This window comes from Mytilus edulis, chromosome 2 (genome assembly GCF_963676685.1).
Source record: "Mytilus edulis chromosome 2, xbMytEdul2.2, whole genome shotgun sequence".
Classification (NCBI taxonomy): domain Eukaryota; kingdom Metazoa; phylum Mollusca; class Bivalvia; order Mytilida; family Mytilidae; genus Mytilus; species Mytilus edulis.
In genome coordinates this window covers 97,597,344-97,620,443 of record NC_092345.1, presented here as the reverse complement: position 1 = coordinate 97,620,443, position 23,100 = coordinate 97,597,344, and the positions used below count along the sequence as shown (strand labels likewise).

General features: G+C 32.1%; 1 protein-coding gene across 1 annotated transcript in view; it reads left to right on the top strand.

The window, feature by feature from the left end:
* The window catches only part of LOC139513596 (mucin-3B-like), a 204,456-nt gene that overhangs the window by 135,685 nt on the left and 45,671 nt on the right, over window positions 1-23,100 (top strand). Inside the window, exons 131-154 of the mRNA XM_071302241.1 lie at window positions 451-713; window positions 1,463-1,601; window positions 2,143-2,307; window positions 3,549-3,811; window positions 4,562-4,700; window positions 5,242-5,406; window positions 5,968-6,230; window positions 6,980-7,118; window positions 7,660-7,824; window positions 9,066-9,328; window positions 10,078-10,216; window positions 10,758-10,922; window positions 12,164-12,426; window positions 13,177-13,315; window positions 13,854-14,018; window positions 14,580-14,842; window positions 15,592-15,730; window positions 16,272-16,436; window positions 17,678-17,940; window positions 18,691-18,829; window positions 19,371-19,535; window positions 20,097-20,359; window positions 21,109-21,247; window positions 21,789-21,953. Of these exons, the coding sequence (XP_071158342.1) occupies window positions 451-713; window positions 1,463-1,601; window positions 2,143-2,307; window positions 3,549-3,811; window positions 4,562-4,700; window positions 5,242-5,406; window positions 5,968-6,230; window positions 6,980-7,118; window positions 7,660-7,824; window positions 9,066-9,328; window positions 10,078-10,216; window positions 10,758-10,922; window positions 12,164-12,426; window positions 13,177-13,315; window positions 13,854-14,018; window positions 14,580-14,842; window positions 15,592-15,730; window positions 16,272-16,436; window positions 17,678-17,940; window positions 18,691-18,829; window positions 19,371-19,535; window positions 20,097-20,359; window positions 21,109-21,247; window positions 21,789-21,953 (4,536 nt within the window). The remainder of the gene's footprint in view (window positions 1-450; window positions 714-1,462; window positions 1,602-2,142; window positions 2,308-3,548; window positions 3,812-4,561; window positions 4,701-5,241; window positions 5,407-5,967; window positions 6,231-6,979; window positions 7,119-7,659; window positions 7,825-9,065; window positions 9,329-10,077; window positions 10,217-10,757; window positions 10,923-12,163; window positions 12,427-13,176; window positions 13,316-13,853; window positions 14,019-14,579; window positions 14,843-15,591; window positions 15,731-16,271; window positions 16,437-17,677; window positions 17,941-18,690; window positions 18,830-19,370; window positions 19,536-20,096; window positions 20,360-21,108; window positions 21,248-21,788; window positions 21,954-23,100) is intronic.

The following is a 23,100-nucleotide window of genomic DNA, read 5'->3' as shown; positions in this document are numbered from 1 at the left end:
CCTGGTACATCTTTTTCGTTTTGTGAAACAGCGTTAGATATATTGGATGAAATTTTAAAAGTTGTTTCACATGACAAATATTTTGTTTTCCTCGCTCTTTAAGCCCTAAACATCGTCGGTTTATTTTGGTGTAAATTCTGGTAGCGCTTTCATAAGGAATATATATTTCCCATTTACTTCAATGTTCCACATCTTCTCAATTGGACAAATATTCAGGGTCTCGACATTCCAATACGACTAGTGGTCTGTCAAACATTTCGTTTGCTAACAGGTCAAACTTTTGAACGAAAAGCCCTTATGATATTGCAGGAAGTTCGATAAAGATTACAAGATGATCACTATCTTGCTGTTGTCAATAAATGAATATGTCAATATTAATAGTAACTAACAGTCATCCATCATATAAATTCCTAATATTCGGATTTATACTAATGCTATGTGGTTTTTTAGGGTTGGAAATTTGTCCGGATGATTCGACAAAGGGCCCAATAACTTTGGATAGTGTGACTTCACCAACGTCTCCAGATGGTACTGAAAACGCTTTGAAACCTACAGGGTGGAAACCGTCACCTGGTGGCGATAATCCTGTTTTAGAATTAAAACCAACTGACACTACTCCGATAATGAATATTGCTGTTGAAACAGAACTTGTTGACAGTGTTGTTTTCAAACTTTATAAAGACGGCGTTTTAGTTGAGGAGAAGACTGTTAAGGTATGAACATAAATAATTATCATCTTATGGTAATATCAATGAAACAATGAAAAAGAAGACAACTTCAATTCATTATCTAAACAGAGCACGAAAGCAGTCCTGATATTCTAGTACAACCAAATAATGTTGAAAAATTACGTTACATCATACTCTGGTGTCGTTGGTTAGGCCATTAGGCTTCTTAGTGTAAGACCATATACATAAGTGTTTGAATTTTGTGTATGGACTTTGTAAATAACTAGCGCTGTATTTTCATCGTATTAATGGTTCAATATTAAATCAAATTTAACTGGAAAAAAGTTACCTTCTAAATGATGTTGTTTTCTTGCATTCTTTGTTCATACGTTGTTTACAATCAGAAGTAAAACATTCATAAACAGAATTTACGAAATTTGTAGTAAAAGAAGGATTATTGTAAAATTTTGGCTTGTAACATCGACTAAAGGTAAAACTGATATAAAAACGATTTCATGTTTTTTTAACATAAATTTTAGACGATGAAGTCAATCAATTATGCACATGGTCAATAATTAGGAAAATTCAACAAACTTTCCAATCATCACAGAAACAATTGTATGTTTTGCAATAAAAAGTTGCATTTAGCCTTAACTGGTCTGTCATAAATCAACACTATATATGTTATTTCAACCATTTATGGGGCATGTACCAATAAATGACACTTGACTATTCAATATAGTATTCCATTAAAGGATCATTAATACATTTCATATGGCTATGTATTTCAATAGGTAAAACCAACTGGTGTAGCAGAAGTGGAATTTAAAAAACCTGTGTTGGCTGACGACATAAAATTGACGATCATACCAGTAACAACTCCTAATGTTGCTCCGGTTTTAAAAAATATTGTCGTGGAGGGTTGTATTAAAGGTAACTACTGTTGTTGTGCTTTTTGTACAATAAAATTAACACAATTAAATTTGATAAACTGCTCTTGTAAACCCAATAAAATTATAACCAATATATACAAATGCATTCAACCTTATATTTTCCATATTTCATTCATTCATATGTATTGATGATAGATATTGATAAATTTAATCCTTAAATCCTTGATATTTTAACTATACCAATTTATCTATTGTGTTAATTTGTAATTATTTGTCAAAATGGATTGAAAATGTTGAGGTTGAAGCTGTTATGAAGAAGGCTACTGAAATAAAAAGAACTCGGTTGTTTCAAATTGATCAAATGTGATTTAACTTATATTACTAATAAAATAACTTCCATGTCATTTGGAATTTTGACAGTGCAGGAATATAGCACATGTTCCCTTTTACATATATAATATTTCAGCTTCATTAGTGGAGGACAAATCGACATCTTTATTAACAGATGAAATCGAAATTGTTTTTTATTTATATATGCATGTGTTAAAATATATGTACTAAGCCTGTGTTGTTTTCTGTAGCTGTGACCACAGGACAACCGGCCACAACACCTACATCGTCTCCTGTGTTTACCTCTGGAACATCTTCTACAGCGTCAGCCCCAACTACTGGCACTCAAGCTGGAGCCCCGGGAACAAGTCCACCTTTGATTCCAACAACCACAGGACCCGCTTCTACAACTACAGGTATATCAATTGTCAGAAAATCTGAAATTAATGATTAACACTAAAAATTTAAAAGTTGTTTCACATGACGAATATTTTCTTTCCCCCGCTCTTATAGCCTCAAACATCGTCGTTTTTTGTGGGGTGTAAATACCATTACATAAACAGCTCGTTAATTGAACAAGTGATTAACAAATCACTTGGAAACTCAACAGATACCCCACGACAGGTACAAATGAGGACATCCTGTATAATTATAGGTTTCTTATATGTTCAATTCAGTTTCAACAAAAGATAAACAAAACTAGATGTTTAATTCATTGTATTGAATACTTAAATTGCCTGAGGTTCTAACAATCAACGTTATATAACTTGGTCTCTCAAACAGATCTTCATGTAACCTCTTTTCAAATTACTAGTATCAGCATCAATTTATTCAGCAATATTAGCAGGGCTTCCAACTTATTGTGAAACTACCTATTCTAGAATCTAATGAATAAAATGCAAATAGTAAAAAAATCAACATTCCGTGAGGGTACATTCAAGTTGAGACTAGTTCTTCAAGCAATAGTATCAAAGTATTTGACTTTTCTATTATTAACAGTTGTATCTCCCATATCGAACTAACAGACATATTGAATGAGATGGTCCTGCTTTGTTTCTTAAGAAAGAAAGGCCATAATTGTTAATTCAAATGTCTTGACTTAAGAAGGGGATCGTACTGTGTACCAACGAATTACCCTAATAGAAACAATACATTCTCTGAAAAAGGTATTATCGAGATGCTTGATTTTTGAATTGACAAGTAATTATAGTCAATTCCTCAAATATAGTTTAGATATCTCGTTTCTAGATATTGAAAAAATGTAAACTATGTTAGGCTAATTTTACAAGTTTGATTTCTTTTTTTAAACTGGTCGATTGATTGATTGAATAGAAATGTAACCTTTTTCCATGGTACCATACTAAGATAAAATCGTGGAATACAAATATCGACCGAAAGGAAAATTAAAGTAGTATCTTGTCCATCAATTAACTTGTTTGGGTTAAACTTTTGACATCACTCATCCTCTCAATCGGACAAATGTTAAGGTTCTCAACATTCCAATACCACTATTTTCTTTCACATGTTTTGTTTGCTAACAGGTCAAACTTTTGAACGAAAAGCCCTCCTAATCTTGCAGGGAGAATGGTAACTATCAGCCATTCATCATATGTATTTCTTGTATTTCTATTTATGCTATTGCTATTTGAACTTGTAGGTTTTGAAACTTGTCCTGATGATTCGCCAAAGGGCTCATTAACTTTGGATAGTGTGACTTCAACAACGACCCCAGATGGTGCTGAAAACGCTTTGAAACCTAAAGGGTGGAAACCGTCACCTGGTGACACAAGTCCTGTTTTAGAGTTAAAACCAACTGACACTACTCCGATAATGAATATTGCTGTTGAAACAGAACTTGTTGACAGTGTTGTTTTCAAACTTTATAAAGACGGCGTTTTAGTTGAGGAGAAGACTGTTAAGGTATGAACATAAATAATTATCATCTTATGGTAATATCAATGAAACAATGAAAAAGAAGACAACTCCAATTCATTATCTAAACAGAGCACGAAAAGCAGTTCTGATATTCTAGTACAACCAAATAATGTTGAAAAATTACGTTACATCATACTCTGGTGTCGTTGGTTAGGCCATTAGGTTTCTTAGTGTAAGACCATATACATAAGTGTTTGAATTTTGTGTATGGACTTTGTAAATAACTAGCGCTGTATTTGCATCGTATTAATGGTTCAATATTAAATCAAATTTAACTGGAAAAAAGTTACCTTCTAAATGATGTTGTTTTCTTGCATTCTTTGTTCATACGTTGTTTACAATCAGAAGTAAAACATTCATAAACAGAATTTACGAAATTTGTAGTAAAAGAAGGATTATTGTAAAATTTTGGCTTGTAACATCGACTAAAGGTAAAAATGATATAAAAACGATTTCATGTTTTTTTAACATACATTTTAGACGATTAAGTCAATCAATTATGTACATGGTCAATAATTAGGAAAATTCAACAAACTTTCCAATCATCACAGAAACAATTATATGTTTTGCAATAAAAAGTTGCATTTAGCCTTAACTGGTCTGTCATAAATCAACACTATATATGTTATTTCAACCATTTATGGGGCATGTACCAATAAATGACACTTGACTATTCAATATAGTATTCCATTAAAGGATCATTAATACATTTCATATGGCTATGTATTTCAATAGGTAAAACCAACTGGTGTAGCAGAAGTGGAATTTAAAAAACCTGTGTTGGCTGACGACATAAAATTGACGATCATACCAGTAACAACTCCTAATGTTGCTCCGGTTTTAAAAAATATTGTCGTGGAGGGTTGTATTAAAGGTAACTACTGTTGTTGTGCTTTTTGTACAATAAAATTAACACAATTAAATTTGATAAACTGCTCTTGTAAACCCAATAAAATTATAACCAATATATACAAATGCATTCAACCTTATATTTTCCATATTTCATTCATTCATATATATTGATGATAGATATTGATAAATTTAATCCTTAAATCCTTGATATTTTAACTATACCAATTTATCTATTGTGTTAATTTGTAATTATTTGTCAAAATGGATTGAAAATGTTGAGGTTGAAGCTGTTATGAAGAAGGCTACTGAAATAAAAAGAACTCGGTTGTTTCAAATTGATCAAATGTGATTTAACTTATATTACTAATAAAACAACTTCCATGTCATTTTGAAATATGACAGTGCCGGCAAATACCACATGTTCCCTTTTACATATATAATATTTCAGCTTCATTAGCGAAGGACAAATCGACAACTTTATTAATATATGAAATCAAATTTGTTTTTAGTTATATATGCATGTGTTAAAATATATGTACTAAGCCTGTGATTTTTTTCTGTAGCTGTGACCACAGGACAACCGGCCACAACACCTACATCGTCTCCTGTGTTTACCTCTGTGACACCCTCTACAGCGTCAGCCCCAACTACTGGCACTCAAGCTGGAGCCACAGGAACAAGTCCACCTTTGATTCCAACAACCACAGGACCCGCTTCTACAACTACAGGTATATTATTAGTCAGAAAATCTGAAACAAATTATCAACAAAACAATTTCCTGACGTTATTTGTACAGTTTCAAGTTTAAAAGTTCGCTCAAATCTCTTTATTAATATTGTCCTGGTACATCTTTTTCGTTTTGTGAAACAGCGTTAGATATATTGGATGAAATTTTAAAAGTTGTTTCACATGACAAATATTTTGTTTTCCTCGCTCTTTAAGCCCTAAACATCGTCGGTTTATTTTGGTGTAAATTCTGGTAGCGCTTTCATAAGGAATATATATTTCCCATTTACTTCAATGTTCCACATCTTCTCAATTGGACAAATATTCAGGGTCTCGACATTCCAATACGACTAGTGGTCTGTCAAACATTTCGTTTGCTAACAGGTCAAACTTTTGAACGAAAAGCCCTTATGATATTGCAGGAAGTTCGATAAAGATTACAAGATGATCACTATCTTGCTGTTGTCAATACATGAATATGTCAATATTAATAGTAACTAACAGTCATCCATCATATAAATTCCTAATATTCGGATTTATACTAATGCTATGTGGTTTTTTAGGGTTGGAAATTTGTCCGGATGATTCGACAAAGGGCCCAATAACTTTGGATAGTGTGACTTCACCAACGTCTCCAGATGGTACTGAAAACGCTTTGAAACCTACAGGGTGGAAACCGTCACCTGGTGGCGATAATCCTGTTTTAGAATTAAAACCAACTGACACTACTCCGATAATGAATATTGCTGTTGAAACAGAACTTGTTGACAGTGTTGTTTTCAAACTTTATAAAGACGGCGTTTTAGTTGAGGAGAAGACTGTTAAGGTATGAACATAAATAATTATCATCTTATGGTAATATCAATGAAACAATGAAAAAGAAGACAACTTCAATTCATTATCTAAACAGAGCACGAAAGCAGTTCTGATATTCTAGTACAACCAAATAATGTTGAAAAATTACGTTACATCATACTCTGGTGTCGTTGGTTAGGCCATTAGGCTTCTTAGTGTAAGACCATATACATAAGTGTTTGAATTTTGTGTATGGACTTTGTAAATAACTAGCGCTGTATTTTCATCGTATTAATGGTTCAATATTAAATCAAATTTAACTGGAAAAAAGTTACCTTCTAAATGATGTTGTTTTCTTGCATTCTTTGTTCATACGTTGTTTACAATCAGAAGTAAAACATTCATAAACAGAATTTACGAAATTTGTAGTAAAAGAAGGATTATTGTAAAATTTTGGCTTGTAACATCGACTAAAGGTAAAACTGATATAAAAACGATTTCATGTTTTTTTAACATAAATTTTAGACGATGAAGTCAATCAATTATGCACATGGTCAATAATTAGGAAAATTCAACAAACTTTCCAATCATCACAGAAACAATTGTATGTTTTGCAATAAAAAGTTGCATTTAGCCTTAACTGGTCTGTCATAAATCAACACTATATATGTTATTTCAACCATTTATGGGGCATGTACCAATAAATGACACTTGACTATTCAATATAGTATTCCATTAAAGGATCATTAATACATTTCATATGGCTATGTATTTCAATAGGTAAAACCAACTGGTGTAGCAGAAGTGGAATTTAAAAAACCTGTGTTGGCTGACGACATAAAATTGACGATCATACCAGTAACAACTCCTAATGTTGCTCCGGTTTTAAAAAATATTGTCGTGGAGGGTTGTATTAAAGGTAACTACTGTTGTTGTGCTTTTTGTACAATAAAATTACCACAATTAAATTTGATAAACTGCTCTTGTAAACCCAATAAAATTATAACCAATATATACAAATGCATTCAACCTTATATTTTCCATATTTCATTCATTCATATGTATTGATGATAGATATTGATAAATTTAATCCTTAAATCCTTGATATTTTAACTATACCAATTTATCTATTGTCTTAATTTGTAATTATTTGTCAAAATGGATTGAAAATGTTGAGGTTGAAGCTGTTATGAAGAAGGCTACTGAAATAAAAAGAACTCGGTTGTTTCAAATTGATCAAATGTGATTTAACTTATATTACTAATAAAACAACTTCCATGTCATTTGGAATTTTGACAGTGCAGGAATATAGCACATGTTCCCTTTTACATATATAATATTTCAGCTTCATTAGTGGAGGACAAATCGACATCTTTATTAACAGATGAAATCGAAATTGTTTTTTATTTATATATGCATGTGTTAAAATATATGTACTAAGCCTGTGTTGTTTTCTGTAGCTGTGACCACAGGACAACCGGCCACAACACCTACATCGTCTCCTGTGTTTACCTCTGGAACATCTTCTACAGCGTCAGCCCCAACTACTGGCACTCAAGCTGGAGCCCCGGGAACAAGTCCACCTTTGATTCCAACAACCACAGGACCCGCTTCTACAACTACAGGTATATCAATTGTCAGAAAATCTGAAATTAATGATTAACACTAAAAATTTAAAAGTTGTTTCACATGACGAATATTTTCTTTCCCCCGCTCTTATAGCCTCAAACATCGTCGTTTTTTGTGGGGTGTAAATACCATTACATAAACAGCTCGTTAATTGAACAAGTGATTAACAAATCACTTGGAAACTCAACAGATACCCCACGACAGGTACAAATGAGGACATCCTGTATAATTATAGGTTTCTTATATGTTCAATTCAGTTTCAACAAAAGATAAACAAAACTAGATGTTTAATTCATTGTATTGAATACTTAAATTGCCTGAGGTTCTAACAATCAACGTTATATAACTTGGTCTCTCAAACAGATCTTCATGTAACCTCTTTTCAAATTACTAGTATCAGCATCAATTTATTCAGCAATATTAGCAGGGCTTCCAACTTATTGTGAAACTACCTATTCTAGAATCTAATGAATAAAATGCAAATAGTAAAAAAATCAACATTCCGTGAGGGTACATTCAAGTTGAGACTAGTTCTTCAAGCAATAGTATCAAAGTATTTGACTTTTCTATTATTAACAGTTGTATCTCCCATATCGAACTAACAGACATATTGAATGAGATGGTCCTGCTTTGTTTCTTAAGAAAGAAAGGCCATAATTGTTAATTCAAATGTCTTGACTTAAGAAGGGGATCGTACTGTGTACCAACGAATTACCCTAATAGAAACAATACATTCTCTGAAAAAGGTATTATCGAGATGCTTGATTTTTGAATTGACAAGTAATTATAGTCAATTCCTCAAATATAGTTTAGATATCTCGTTTCTAGATATTGAAAAAATGTAAACTATGTTAGGCTAATTTTACAAGTTTGATTTCTTTTTTTAAACTGGTCGATTGATTGATTGAATAGAAATGTAACCTTTTTCCATGGTACCATACTAAGATAAAATCGTGGAATACAAATATCGACCGAAAGGAAAATTAAAGTAGTATCTTGTCCATCAATTAACTTGTTTGGGTTAAACTTTTGACATCACTCATCCTCTCAATCGGACAAATGTTAAGGTTCTCAACATTCCAATACCACTATTTTCTTTCACATGTTTTGTTTGCTAACAGGTCAAACTTTTGAACGAAAAGCCCTCCTAATCTTGCAGGGAGAATGGTAACTATCAGCCATTCATCATATGTATTTCTTGTATTTCTATTTATGCTATTGCTATTTGAACTTGTAGGTTTTGAAACTTGTCCTGATGATTCGCCAAAGGGCTCATTAACTTTGGATAGTGTGACTTCAACAACGACCCCAGATGGTGCTGAAAACGCTTTGAAACCTAAAGGGTGGAAACCGTCACCTGGTGACACAAGTCCTGTTTTAGAGTTAAAACCAACTGACACTACTCCGATAATGAATATTGCTGTTGAAACAGAACTTGTTGACAGTGTTGTTTTCAAACTTTATAAAGACGGCGTTTTAGTTGAGGAGAAGACTGTTAAGGTATGAACATAAATAATTATCATCTTATGGTAATATCAATGAAACAATGAAAAAGAAGACAACTCCAATTCATTATCTAAACAGAGCACGAAAAGCAGTTCTGATATTCTAGTACAACCAAATAATGTTGAAAAATTACGTTACATCATACTCTGGTGTCGTTGGTTAGGCCATTAGGTTTCTTAGTGTAAGACCATATACATAAGTGTTTGAATTTTGTGTATGGACTTTGTAAATAACTAGCGCTGTATTTGCATCGTATTAATGGTTCAATATTAAATCAAATTTAACTGGAAAAAAGTTACCTTCTAAATGATGTTGTTTTCTTGCATTCTTTGTTCATACGTTGTTTACAATCAGAAGTAAAACATTCATAAACAGAATTTACGAAATTTGTAGTAAAAGAAGGATTATTGAAAATTTTGGCTTGTAACATCGACTAAAGGTAAAAATGATATAAAAACGATTTCATGTTTTTTTAACATAAATTTTAGACGATGAAGTCAATCAATTATGCACATGGTCAATAATTAGGAAAATTCAACAAACTTTCCAATCATCACAGCAACAATTATATGTTTTGCAATAAAAAGTTGCATTTAGCCTTAACTGGTCTGTCATAAATCAACACTATATATGTTATTTCAACCATTTATGGGGCATGTACCAATAAATGACACTTGACTATTCAATATAGTATTCCATTAAAGGATCATTAATACATTTCATATGGCTATGTATTTCAATAGGTAAAACCAACTGGTGTAGCAGAAGTGGAATTTAAAAAACCTGTGTTGGCTGACGACATAAAATTGACGATCATACCAGTAACAACTCCTAATGTTGCTCCGGTTTTAAAAAATATTGTCGTGGAGGGTTGTATTAAAGGTAACTACTGTTGTTGTGCTTTTTGTACAATAAAATTAACACAATTAAATTTGATAAACTGCTCTTGTAAACCCAATAAAATTATAACCAATATATACAAATGCATTCAACCTTATATTTTCCATATTTCATTCATTCATATGTATTGATGATAGATATTGATAAATTTAATCCTTAAATCCTTGATATTTTAACTATACCAATTTATCTATTGTCTTAATTTGTAATTATTTGTCAAAATGGATTGAAAATGTTGAGGTTGAAGCTGTTATGAAGAAGGCTACTGAAATAAAAAGAACTCGGTTGTTTCAAATTGATCAAATGTGATTTAACTTATATTACTAATAAAACAACTTCCATGTCATTTGGAATTTTGACAGTGCAGGAATATAGCACATGTTCCCTTTTACATATATAATATTTCAGCTTCATTAGTGGAGGACAAATCGACATCTTTATTAACAGATGAAATCGAAATTGTTTTTTATTTATATATGCATGTGTTAAAATATATGTACTAAGCCTGTGTTGTTTTCTGTAGCTGTGACCACAGGACAACCGGCCACAACACCTACATCGTCTCCTGTGTTTACCTCTGGAACATCTTCTACAGCGTCAGCCCCAACTACTGGCACTCAAGCTGGAGCCCCGGGAACAAGTCCACCTTTGATTCCAACAACCACAGGACCCGCTTCTACAACTACAGGTATATCAATTGTCAGAAAATCTGAAATTAATGATTAACACTAAAAATTTAAAAGTTGTTTCACATGACGAATATTTTCTTTCCCCCGCTCTTATAGCCTCAAACATCGTCGTTTTTTGTGGGGTGTAAATACCATTACATAAACAGCTCGTTAATTGAACAAGTGATTAACAAATCACTTGGAAACTCAACAGATACCCCACGACAGGTACAAATGAGGACATCCTGTATAATTATAGGTTTCTTATATGTTCAATTCAGTTTCAACAAAAGATAAACAAAACTAGATGTTTAATTCATTGTATTGAATACTTAAATTGCCTGAGGTTCTAACAATCAACGTTATATAACTTGGTCTCTCAAACAGATCTTCATGTAACCTCTTTTCAAATTACTAGTATCAGCATCAATTTATTCAGCAATATTAGCAGGGCTTCCAACTTATTGTGAAACTACCTATTCTAGAATCTAATGAATAAAATGCAAATAGTAAAAAAATCAACATTCCGTGAGGGTACATTCAAGTTGAGACTAGTTCTTCAAGCAATAGTATCAAAGTATTTGACTTTTCTATTATTAACAGTTGTATCTCCCATATCGAACTAACAGACATATTGAATGAGATGGTCCTGCTTTGTTTCTTAAGAAAGAAAGGCCATAATTGTTAATTCAAATGTCTTGACTTAAGAAGGGGATCGTACTGTGTACCAACGAATTACCCTAATAGAAACAATACATTCTCTGAAAAAGGTATTATCGAGATGCTTGATTTTTGAATTGACAAGTAATTATAGTCAATTCCTCAAATATAGTTTAGATATCTCGTTTCTAGATATTGAAAAAATGTAAACTATGTTAGGCTAATTTTACAAGTTTGATTTCTTTTTTTAAACTGGTCGATTGATTGATTGAATAGAAATGTAACCTTTTTCCATGGTACCATACTAAGATAAAATCGTGGAATACAAATATCGACCGAAAGGAAAATTAAAGTAGTATCTTGTCCATCAATTAACTTGTTTGGGTTAAACTTTTGACATCACTCATCCTCTCAATCGGACAAATGTTAAGGTTCTCAACATTCCAATACCACTATTTTCTTTCACATGTTTTGTTTGCTAACAGGTCAAACTTTTGAACGAAAAGCCCTCCTAATCTTGCAGGGAGAATGGTAACTATCAGCCATTCATCATATGTATTTCTTGTATTTCTATTTATGCTATTGCTATTTGAACTTGTAGGTTTTGAAACTTGTCCTGATGATTCGCCAAAGGGCTCATTAACTTTGGATAGTGTGACTTCAACAACGACCCCAGATGGTGCTGAAAACGCTTTGAAACCTAAAGGGTGGAAACCGTCACCTGGTGACACAAGTCCTGTTTTAGAGTTAAAACCAACTGACACTACTCCGATAATGAATATTGCTGTTGAAACAGAACTTGTTGACAGTGTTGTTTTCAAACTTTATAAAGACGGCGTTTTAGTTGAGGAGAAGACTGTTAAGGTATGAACATAAATAATTATCATCTTATGGTAATATCAATGAAACAATGAAAAAGAAGACAACTCCAATTCATTATCTAAACAGAGCACGAAAAGCAGTTCTGATATTCTAGTACAACCAAATAATGTTGAAAAATTACGTTACATCATACTCTGGTGTCGTTGGTTAGGCCATTAGGTTTCTTAGTGTAAGACCATATACATAAGTGTTTGAATTTTGTGTATGGACTTTGTAAATAACTAGCGCTGTATTTGCATCGTATTAATGGTTCAATATTAAATCAAATTTAATTGGAAAAAAGTTACCTTCTAAATGATGTTGTTTTCTTGCATTCTTTGTTTATACGTTGTTTACAATCAGAAGTAAAACATTCATAAACAGAATTTACGAAATTTGTAGTAAAAGAAGGATTATTGTAAAATTTTGGCTTGTAACATCGACTAAAGGTAAAAATGATATAAAAACGATTTCATGTTTTTTTAACATAAATTTTAGACGATGAAGTCAATCAATTATGCACATGGTCAATAATTAGGAAAATTCAACAAACTTTCCAATCATCACAGAAACAATTATATGTTTTGCAATAAAAAGTTGCATTTAGCCTTAACTGGTCTGTCATAAATCAACACTATATATGTTATTTCAACCATTTATGGGGCATGTACCAATAAATGACACTTGACTATTCAATATAGTATTCCATTAAAGGATCATTAATACATTTCATATGGCTATGTATTTCAATAGGTAAAACCAACTGGTGTAGCAGAAGTGGAATTTAAAAAACCTGTGTTGGCTGACGACATAAAATTGACGATCATACCAGTAACAACTCCTAATGTTGCTCCGGTTTTAAAAAATATTGTCGTGGAGGGTTGTATTAAAGGTAACTACTGTTGTGCTTTTTGTACAATAAAATTAACACAATTAAATTTGATAAACTGCTCTTGTAAACCCAATAAAATTATAACCAATATATACAAATGCATTCAACCTTATATTTTCCATATTTCATTCATTCATATGTATTGATGATAGATATTGATAAATTTAATCCTTAAATCCTTGATATTTTAACTATACCAATTTATCTATTGTCTTAATTTGTAATTATTTGTCAAAATGGATTGAAAATGTTGAGGTTGAAGCTGTTATGAAGAAGGCTACTGAAATAAAAAGAACTCGGTTGTTTCAAATTGATCAAATGTGATTTAACTTATATTACTAATAAAACAACTTCCATGTCATTTTGAAATATGACAGTGCCGGCAAATACCACATGTTCCCTTTTACATATATAATATTTCAGCTTCATTAGCGAAGGACAAATCGACAACTTTATTAATAGATGAAATCAAATTTGTTTTTAGTTATATATGCATGTGTTAAAATATATGTACTAAGCCTGTGATTTTTTTCTGTAGCTGTGACCACAGGACAACCGGCCACAACACCTACATCGTCTCCTGTGTTTACCTCTGTGACACCCTCTACAGCGTCAGCCCCAACTACTGGCACTCAAGCTGGAGCCACAGGAACAAGTCCACCTTTGATTCCAACAACCACAGGACCCGCTTCTACAACTACAGGTATATTATTAGTCAGAAAATCTGAAACTAATTATCAACAAAACAATTTCCTGACGTTATTTGTACAGTTTCAAGTTTAAAAGTTCGCTCAAATCTCTTTATTAATATTGTCCTGGTACATCTTTTTCGTTTTGTGAAACAGCGTTAGATATATTGGATGAAATTTTAAAAGTTGTTTCACATGACAAATATTTTGTTTTCCTCGCTCTTTAAGCCCTAAACATCGTCGGTTTATTTTGGTGTAAATTCTGGTAGCGCTTTCATAAGGAATATATATTTCCCATTTACTTCAATGTTCCACATCTTCTCAATTGGACAAATATTCAGGGTCTCGACATTCCAATACGACTAGTGGTCTGTCAAACATTTCCTTTGCTAACAGGTCAAACTTTTGAACGAAAAGCCCTTATGATATTGCAGGAAGTTCGATAAAGATTACAAGATGATCACTATCTTGCTGTTGTCAATAAATGAATATGTCAATATTAATAGTAACTAACAGTCATCCATCATATAAATTCCTAATATTCGGATTTATACTAATGCTATGTGGTTTTTTAGGGTTGGAAATTTGTCCGGATGATTCGACAAAGGGCCCAATAACTTTGGATAGTGTGACTTCACCAACGTCTCCAGATGGTACTGAAAACGCTTTGAAACCTACAGGGTGGAAACCGTCACCTGGTGGCGATAATCCTGTTTTAGAATTAAAACCAACTGACACTACTCCGATAATGAATATTGCTGTTGAAACAGAACTTGTTGACAGTGTTGTTTTCAAACTTTATAAAGACGGCGTTTTAGTTGAGGAGAAGACTGTTAAGGTATGAACATAAATAATTATCATCTTATGGTAATATCAATGAAACAATGAAAAAGAAGACAACTTCAATTCATTATCTAAACAGAGCACGAAAGCAGTTCTGATATTCTAGTACAACCAAATAATGTTGAAAAATTACGTTACATCATACTCTGGTGTCGTTGGTTAGGCCATTAGGCTTCTTAGTGTAAGACCATATACATAAGTGTTTGAATTTTGTGTATGGACTTTGTAAATAACTAGCGCTGTATTTTCATCGTATTAATGGTTCAATATTAAATCAAATTTAACTGGAAAAAAGTTACCTTCTAAATGATGTTGTTTTCTTGCATTCTTTGTTCATACGTTGTTTACAATCAGAAGTAAAACATTCATAAACAGAATTTACAAAATTTGTAATAAAAGAAGGATTATTGTAAAATTTTGGCTTATAACATCGACTAAAGGTAAAACTGATATAAAAACGATTTCATGTTTTTTTAACATAAATTTTAGACGATGAAGTCAATCAATTATGCAATTGGTCAATAATTAGGAAAATTCAACAAACTTTCCAATCATCACAGAAACAATTGTATGTTTTGCAATAAAAAGTTGCATTTAGCCTTAACTGGTCTGTCATAAATCAACACTATATATGTTATTTCAACCATTTATGGGGCATGTACCAATAAATGACACTTGACTATTCAATATAGTATTCCATTAAAGGATCATTAATACATTTCATATGGCTATGTATTTCAATAGGTAAAACCAACTGGTGTAGCAGAAGTGGAATTTAAAAAACCTGTGTTGGCTGACGACATAAAATTGACGATCATACCAGTAACAACTCCTAATGTTGCTCCGGTTTTAAAAAATATTGTCGTGGAGGGTTGTATTAAAGGTAACTACTGTTGTTGTGCTTTTTGTACAATAAAATTAACACAATTAAATTTGATAAACTGCTCTTGTAAACCCAATAAAATTATAACCAATATATACAAATGCATTCAACCTTATATTTTCCATATTTCATTCATTCATATGTATTGATGATAGATATTGATAAATTTAATCCTTAAATCCTTGATATTTTAACTATACCAATTTATCTATTGTCTTAATTTGTAATTATTTGTCAAAATGGATTGAAAATGTTGAGGTTGAAGCTGTTATGAAGAAGGCTACTGAAATAAAAAGAACTCGGTTGTTTCAAATTGATCAAATGTGATTTAACTTATATTACTAATAAAACAACTTCCATGTCATTTGGAATTTTGACAGTGCAGGAATATAGCACATGTTCCCTTTTACATATATAATATTTCAGCTTCATTAGTGGAGGACAAATCGACATCTTTATTAACAGATGAAATCGAAATTGTTTTTTATTTATATATGCATGTGTTAAAATATATGTACTAAGCCTGTGTTGTTTTCTGTAGCTGTGACCACAGGACAACCGGCCACAACACCTACATCGTCTCCTGTGTTTACCTCTGGAACATCTTCTACAGCGTCAGCCCCAACTACTGGCACTCAAGCTGGAGCCCCGGGAACAAGTCCACCTTTGATTCCAACAACCACAGGACCCGCTTCTACAACTACAGGTATATCAATTGTCAGAAAATCTGAAATTAATGATTAACACTAAAAATTTAAAAGTTGTTTCACATGACGAATATTTTCTTTTCCCCGCTCTTATAGCCTCAAACATCGTCGTTTTTTGTGGGGTGTAAATACCATTACATAAACAGCTCGTTAATTGAACAAGTGATTAACAAATCACTTGGAAACTCAACAGATACCCCACGACAGGTACAAATGAGGACATCCTGTATAATTATAGGTTTCTTATATGTTCAATTCAGTTTCAACAAAAGATAAACAAAACTAGATGTTTAATTCATTGTATTGAATACTTAAATTGCCTGAGGTTCTAACAATCAACGTTATATAACTTGGTCTCTCAAACAGATCTTCATGTAACCTCTTTTCAAATTACTAGTATCAGCATCAATTTATTCAGCAATATTAGCAGGGCTTCCAACTTATTGTGAAACTACCTATTCTAGAATCTAATGAATAAAATGCAAATAGTAAAAAAATCAACATTCCGTGAGGGTACATTCAAGTTGAGACTAGTTCTTCAAGCAATAGTATCAAAGTATTTGACTTTTCTATTATTAACAGTTGTATCTCCCATATCGAACTAACAGACATATTGAATGAGATGGTCCTGCTTTGTTTCTTAAGAAAGAAAGGCCATAATTGTTAATTCAAATGTCTTGACTTAAGAAGGGGATCGTACTGTGTACCAACGAATTACCCTAATAGAAACAATACATTCTCTGAAAAAGGTATTATCGAGATGCTTGATTTTTGAATTGACAAGTAATTATAGTCAATTCCTCAAATATAGTTTAGATATCTCGTTTCTAGATATTGAAAAAATGTAAACTATGTTAGGCTAATTTTACAAGTTTGATTTCTTTTTTTAAACTGGTCGATTGATTGATTGAATAGAAATGTAACCTTTTTCCATGGTACCATACTAAGATAAAATCGTGGAATACAAATATCGACCGAAAGGAAAATTAAAGTAGTATCTTGTCCATCAATTAACTTGTTTGGGTTAAACTTTTGACATCACTCATCCTCTCAATCGGACAAATGTTAAGGTTCTCAACATTCCAATACCACTATTTTCTTTCACATGTTTTGTTTGCTAACAGGTCAAACTTTTGAACGAAAAGCCCTCCTAATCTTGCAGGGAGAATGGTAACTATCAGCCATTCATCATATGTATTTCTTGTATTTCTATTTATGCTATTGCTATTTGAACTTGTAGGTTTTGAAACTTGTCCTGATGATTCGCCAAAGGGCTCATTAACTTTGGATAGTGTGACTTCAACAACGACCCCAGATGGTGCTGAAAACGCTTTGAAACCTAAAGGGTGGAAACCGTCACCTGGTGACACAAGTCCTGTTTTAGAGTTAAAACCAACTGACACTACTCCGATAATGAATATTGCTGTTGAAACAGAACTTGTTGACAGTGTTGTTTTCAAACTTTATAAAGACGGCGTTTTAGTTGAGGAGAAGACTGTTAAGGTATGAACATAAATAATTATCATCTTATGGTAATATCAATGAAACAATGAAAAAGAAGACAACTCCAATTCATTATCTAAACAGAGCACGAAAAGCAGTTCTGATATTCTAGTACAACCAAATAATGTTGAAAAATTACGTTACATCATACTCTGGTGTCGTTGGTTAGGCCATTAGGTTTCTTAGTGTAAGACCATATACATAAGTGTTTGAATTTTGTGTATGGACTTTGTAAATAACTAGCGCTGTATTTGCATCGTATTAATGGTTCAATATTAAATCAAATTTAACTGGAAAAAAGTTACCTTCTAAATGATGTTGTTTTCTTGCATTCTTTGTTCATACGTTGTTTACAATCAGAAGTAAAACATTCATAAACAGAATTTACGAAATTTGTAGTAAAAGAAGGATTATTGTAAAATTTTGGCTTGTAACATCGACTAAAGGTAAAAATGATATAAAAACGATTTCATGTTTTTTTAACATAAATTTTAGACGATGAAGTCAATCAATTATGCACATGGTCAATAATTAGGAAAATTCCACAAACTTTCCAATCATCACAGAAACAATTATATGTTTTGCAATAAAAAGTTGCATTTAGCCTTAACTGGTCTGTCATAAATCAACACTATATATGTTATTTCAACCATTTATGGGGCATGTACCAATAAATGACACTTGACTATTCAATATAGTATTCCATTAAAGGATCATTAATACATTTCATATGGCTATGTATTTCAATAGGTAAAACCAACTGGTGTAGCAGAAGTGGAATTTAAAAAACCTGTGTTGGCTGACGACATAAAATTGACGATCATACCAGTAACAACTCCTAATGTTGCTCCGGTTTTAAAAAATATTGTCGTGGAGGGTTGTATTAAAGGTAACTACTGTTGTTGTGCTTTTTGTACAATAAAATTAACACAATTAAATTTGATAAACTGCTCTTGTAAACCCAATAAAATTATAACCAATATATACAAATGCATTCAACCTTATATTTTCCATATTTCATTCATTCATATGTATTGATGATAGATATTGATAAATTTAATCCTTAAATCCTTGATATTTTAACTATACCAATTTATCTATTGTCTTAATTTGTAATTATTTGTCAAAATGGATTGAAAATGTTGAGGTTGAAGCTGTTATGAAGAAGGCTACTGAAATAAAAAGAACTCGGTTGTTTCAAATTGATCAAATGTGATTTAACTTATATTACTAATAAAACAATTTCCATGTCATTTTGAAATATGACAGTGCCGGCAAATACCACATGTTCCCTTTTACATATATAATATTTCAGCTTCATTAGCGAAGGACAAATCGACAACTTTATTAATAGATGAAATCAAATTTGTTTTTAGTTATATATGCATGTGTTAAAATATATGTACTAAGCCTGTGATTTTTTTCTGTAGCTGTGACCACAGGACAACCGGCCACAACACCTACATCGTCTCCTGTGTTTACCTCTGTGACACCCTCTACAGCGTCAGCCCCAACTACTGGCACTCAAGCTGGAGCCACAGGAACAAGTCCACCTTTGATTCCAACAACCACAGGACCCGCTTCTACAACTACAGGTATATTATTAGTCAGAAAATCTGAAACTAATTATCAACAAAACAATTTCCTGACGTTATTTGTACAGTTTCAAGTTTAAAAGTTCGCTCAAATCTCTTTATTAATATTGTCCTGGTACATCTTTTTCGTTTTGTGAAACAGCGTTAGATATATTGGATGAAATTTTAAAAGTTGTTTCACATGACAAATATTTTGTTTTCCTCGCTCTTTAAGCCCTAAACATCGTCGGTTTATTTTGGTGTAAATTCTGGTAGCGCTTTCATAAGGAATATATATTTCCCATTTACTTCAATGTTCCACATCTCCTCAATTGGACAAATATTCAGGGTCTCGACATTCCAATACGACTAGTGGTCTGTCAAACATTTCGTTTGCTAACAGGTCAAACTTTTGAACGAAAAGCCCTTATGATATTGCAGGAAGTTCGATAAAGATTACAAGATGATCACTATCTTGCTGTTGTCAATAAATGAATATGTCAATATTAATAGTAACTAACAGTCATCCATCATATAAATTCCTAATATTCGGATTTATACTAATGCTATGTGGTTTTTTAGGGTTGGAAATTTGTCCGGATGATTCGACAAAGGGCCCAATAACTTTGGATAGTGTGACTTCACCAACGTCTCCAGATGGTACTGAAAACGCTTTGAAACCTACAGGGTGGAAACCGTCACCTGGTGGCGATAATCCTGTTTTAGAATTAAAACCAACTGACACTACTCCGATAATGAATATTGCTGTTGAAACAGAACTTGTTGACAGTGTTGTTTTCAAACTTTATAAAGACGGCGTTTTAGTTGAGGAGAAGACTATTAAGGTATGAACATCAATAATTATCATCTTATGGTAATATCAATGAAACAATGAAAAAGAAGACAACTTCAATTCATTATCTAAACAGAGCACGAAAGCAGTTCTGATATTCTAGTACAACCAAATAATGTTGAAAAATTACGTTACATCATACTCTGGTGTCGTTGGTTAGGCCATTAGGCTTCTTAGTGTAAGACCATATACATAAGTGTTTGAATTTTGTGTATGGACTTTGTAAATAACTAGCGCTGTATTTTCATCGTATTAATGGTTCAATATTAAATCAAATTTAACTGGAAAAAAGTTACCTTCTAAATGATGTTGTTTTCTTGCATTCTTTGTTCATACGTTGTTTACAATCAGAAGTAAAACATTCATAAACAGAATTTACGAAATTTGTAGTAAAAGAAGGATTATTGTAAAATTTTGGCTTGTAACATCGACTAAAGGTAAAACTGATATAAAAACGATTTCATGTTTTTTTAACATAAATTTTAGACGATGAAGTCAATCAATTATGCACATGGTCAATAATTAGGAAAATTCAACAAACTTTCCAATCATCACAGAAACAATTGTATGTTTTGCAATAAAAAGTTGCATTTAGCCTTAACTGGTCTGTCATAAATCAACACTATATATGTTATTTCAACCATTTATGGGGCATGTACCAATAAATGACACTTGACTATTCAATATAGTATTCCATTAAAGGATCATTAATACATTTCATATGGCTATGTATTTCAATAGGTAAAACCAACTGGTGTAGCAGAAGTGGAATTTAAAAAACCTGTGTTGGCTGACGACATAAAATTGACGATCATACCAGTAACAACTCCTAATGTTGCTCCGGTTTTAAAAAATATTGTCGTGGAGGGTTGTATTAAAGGTAACTACTGTTGTTGTGCTTTTTGTACAATAAAATTACCACAATTAAATTTGATAAACTGCTCTTGTAAACCCAATAAAATTATAACCAATATATACAAATGCATTCAACCTTATATTTTCCATATTTCATTCATTCATATGTATTGATGATAGATATTGATAAATTTAATCCTTAAATCCTTGATATTTTAACTATACCAATTTATCTATTGTGTTAATTTGTAATTATTTGTCAAAATGGATTGAAAATGTTGAGGTTGAAGCTGTTATGAAGAAGGCTACTGAAATAAAAAGAACTCGGTTGTTTCAAATTGATCAAATGTGATTTAACTTATATTACTAATAAAACAACTTCCATGTCATTTGGAATTTTGACAGTGCAGGAATATAGCACATGTTCCCTTTTACATATATAATATTTCAGCTTCATTAGTGGAGGACAAATCGACATCTTTATTAACAGATGAAATCGAAATTGTTTTTTATTTATATATGCATGTGTTAAAATATATGTACTAAGCCTGTGTTGTTTTCTGTAGCTGTGACCACAGGACAACCGGCCACAACACCTACATCGTCTCCTGTGTTTACCTCTGGAACATCTTCTACAGCGTCAGCCCCAACTACTGGCACTCAAGCTGGAGCCCCGGGAACAAGTTCACCTTTGATTCCAACAACCACAGGACCCGCTTCTACAACTACAGGTATATCAATTGTCAGAAAATCTGAAATTAATGATTAACACTAAAAATTTAAAAGTTGTTTCACATGACGAATATTTTCTTTCCCCCGCTCTTATAGCCTCAAACATCGTCGTTTTTTGTGGGGTGTAAATACCATTACATAAACAGCTCGTTAATTGAACAAGTGATTAACAAATCACTTGGAAACTCAACAGATACCCCACGACAGGTACAAATGAGGACATCCTGTATAATTATAGGTTTCTTATATGTTCAATTCAGTTTCAACAAAAGATAAACAAAACTAGATGTTTAATTCATTGTATTGAATACTTAAATTGCCTGAGGTTCTAACAATCAACGTTATATAACTTGGTCTCTCAAACAGATCTTCATGTAACCTCTTTTCAAATTACTAGTATCAGCATCAATTTATTCAGCAATATTAGCAGGGCTTCCAACTTATTGTGAAACTACCTATTCTAGAATCTAATGAATAAAATGCAAATAGTAAAAAAATCAACATTCCGTGAGGGTACATTCAAGTTGAGACTAGTTCTTCAAGCAATAGTATCAAAGTATTTGACTTTTCTATTATTAACAGTTGTATCTCCCATATCGAACTAACAGACATATTGAATGAGATGGTCCTGCTTTGTTTCTTAAGAAAGAAAGGCCATAATTGTTAATTCAAATGTCTTGACTTAAGGAGGGGATCGTACTGTGTACCAACGAATTACCCTAATAGAAACAATACATTATCTGAAAAAGGTATTATCGAGATGCTTGATTTTTGAATTGACAAGTAATTATAGTCAATTCCTCAAATATAGTTTAGATATCTCGTTTCTAGATATTGAAAAAATGTAAACTATGTTAGGCTAATTTTACAAGTTTGATTTCTTTTTTTAAACTGGTCGATTGATTGATTGAATAGAAATGTAACCTTTTTCCATGGTACCATACTAAGATAAAATCGTGGAATACAAATATCGACCGAAAGGAAAATTAAAGTAGTATCTTGTCCATCAATTAACTTGTTTGGGTTAAACTTTTGACATCACTCATCCTCTCAATCGGACAAATGTTAAGGTTCTCAACATTCCAATAACACTATTTTCTTTCACATGTTTTGTTTGCTAACAGGTCAAACTTTTGAACGAAAAGC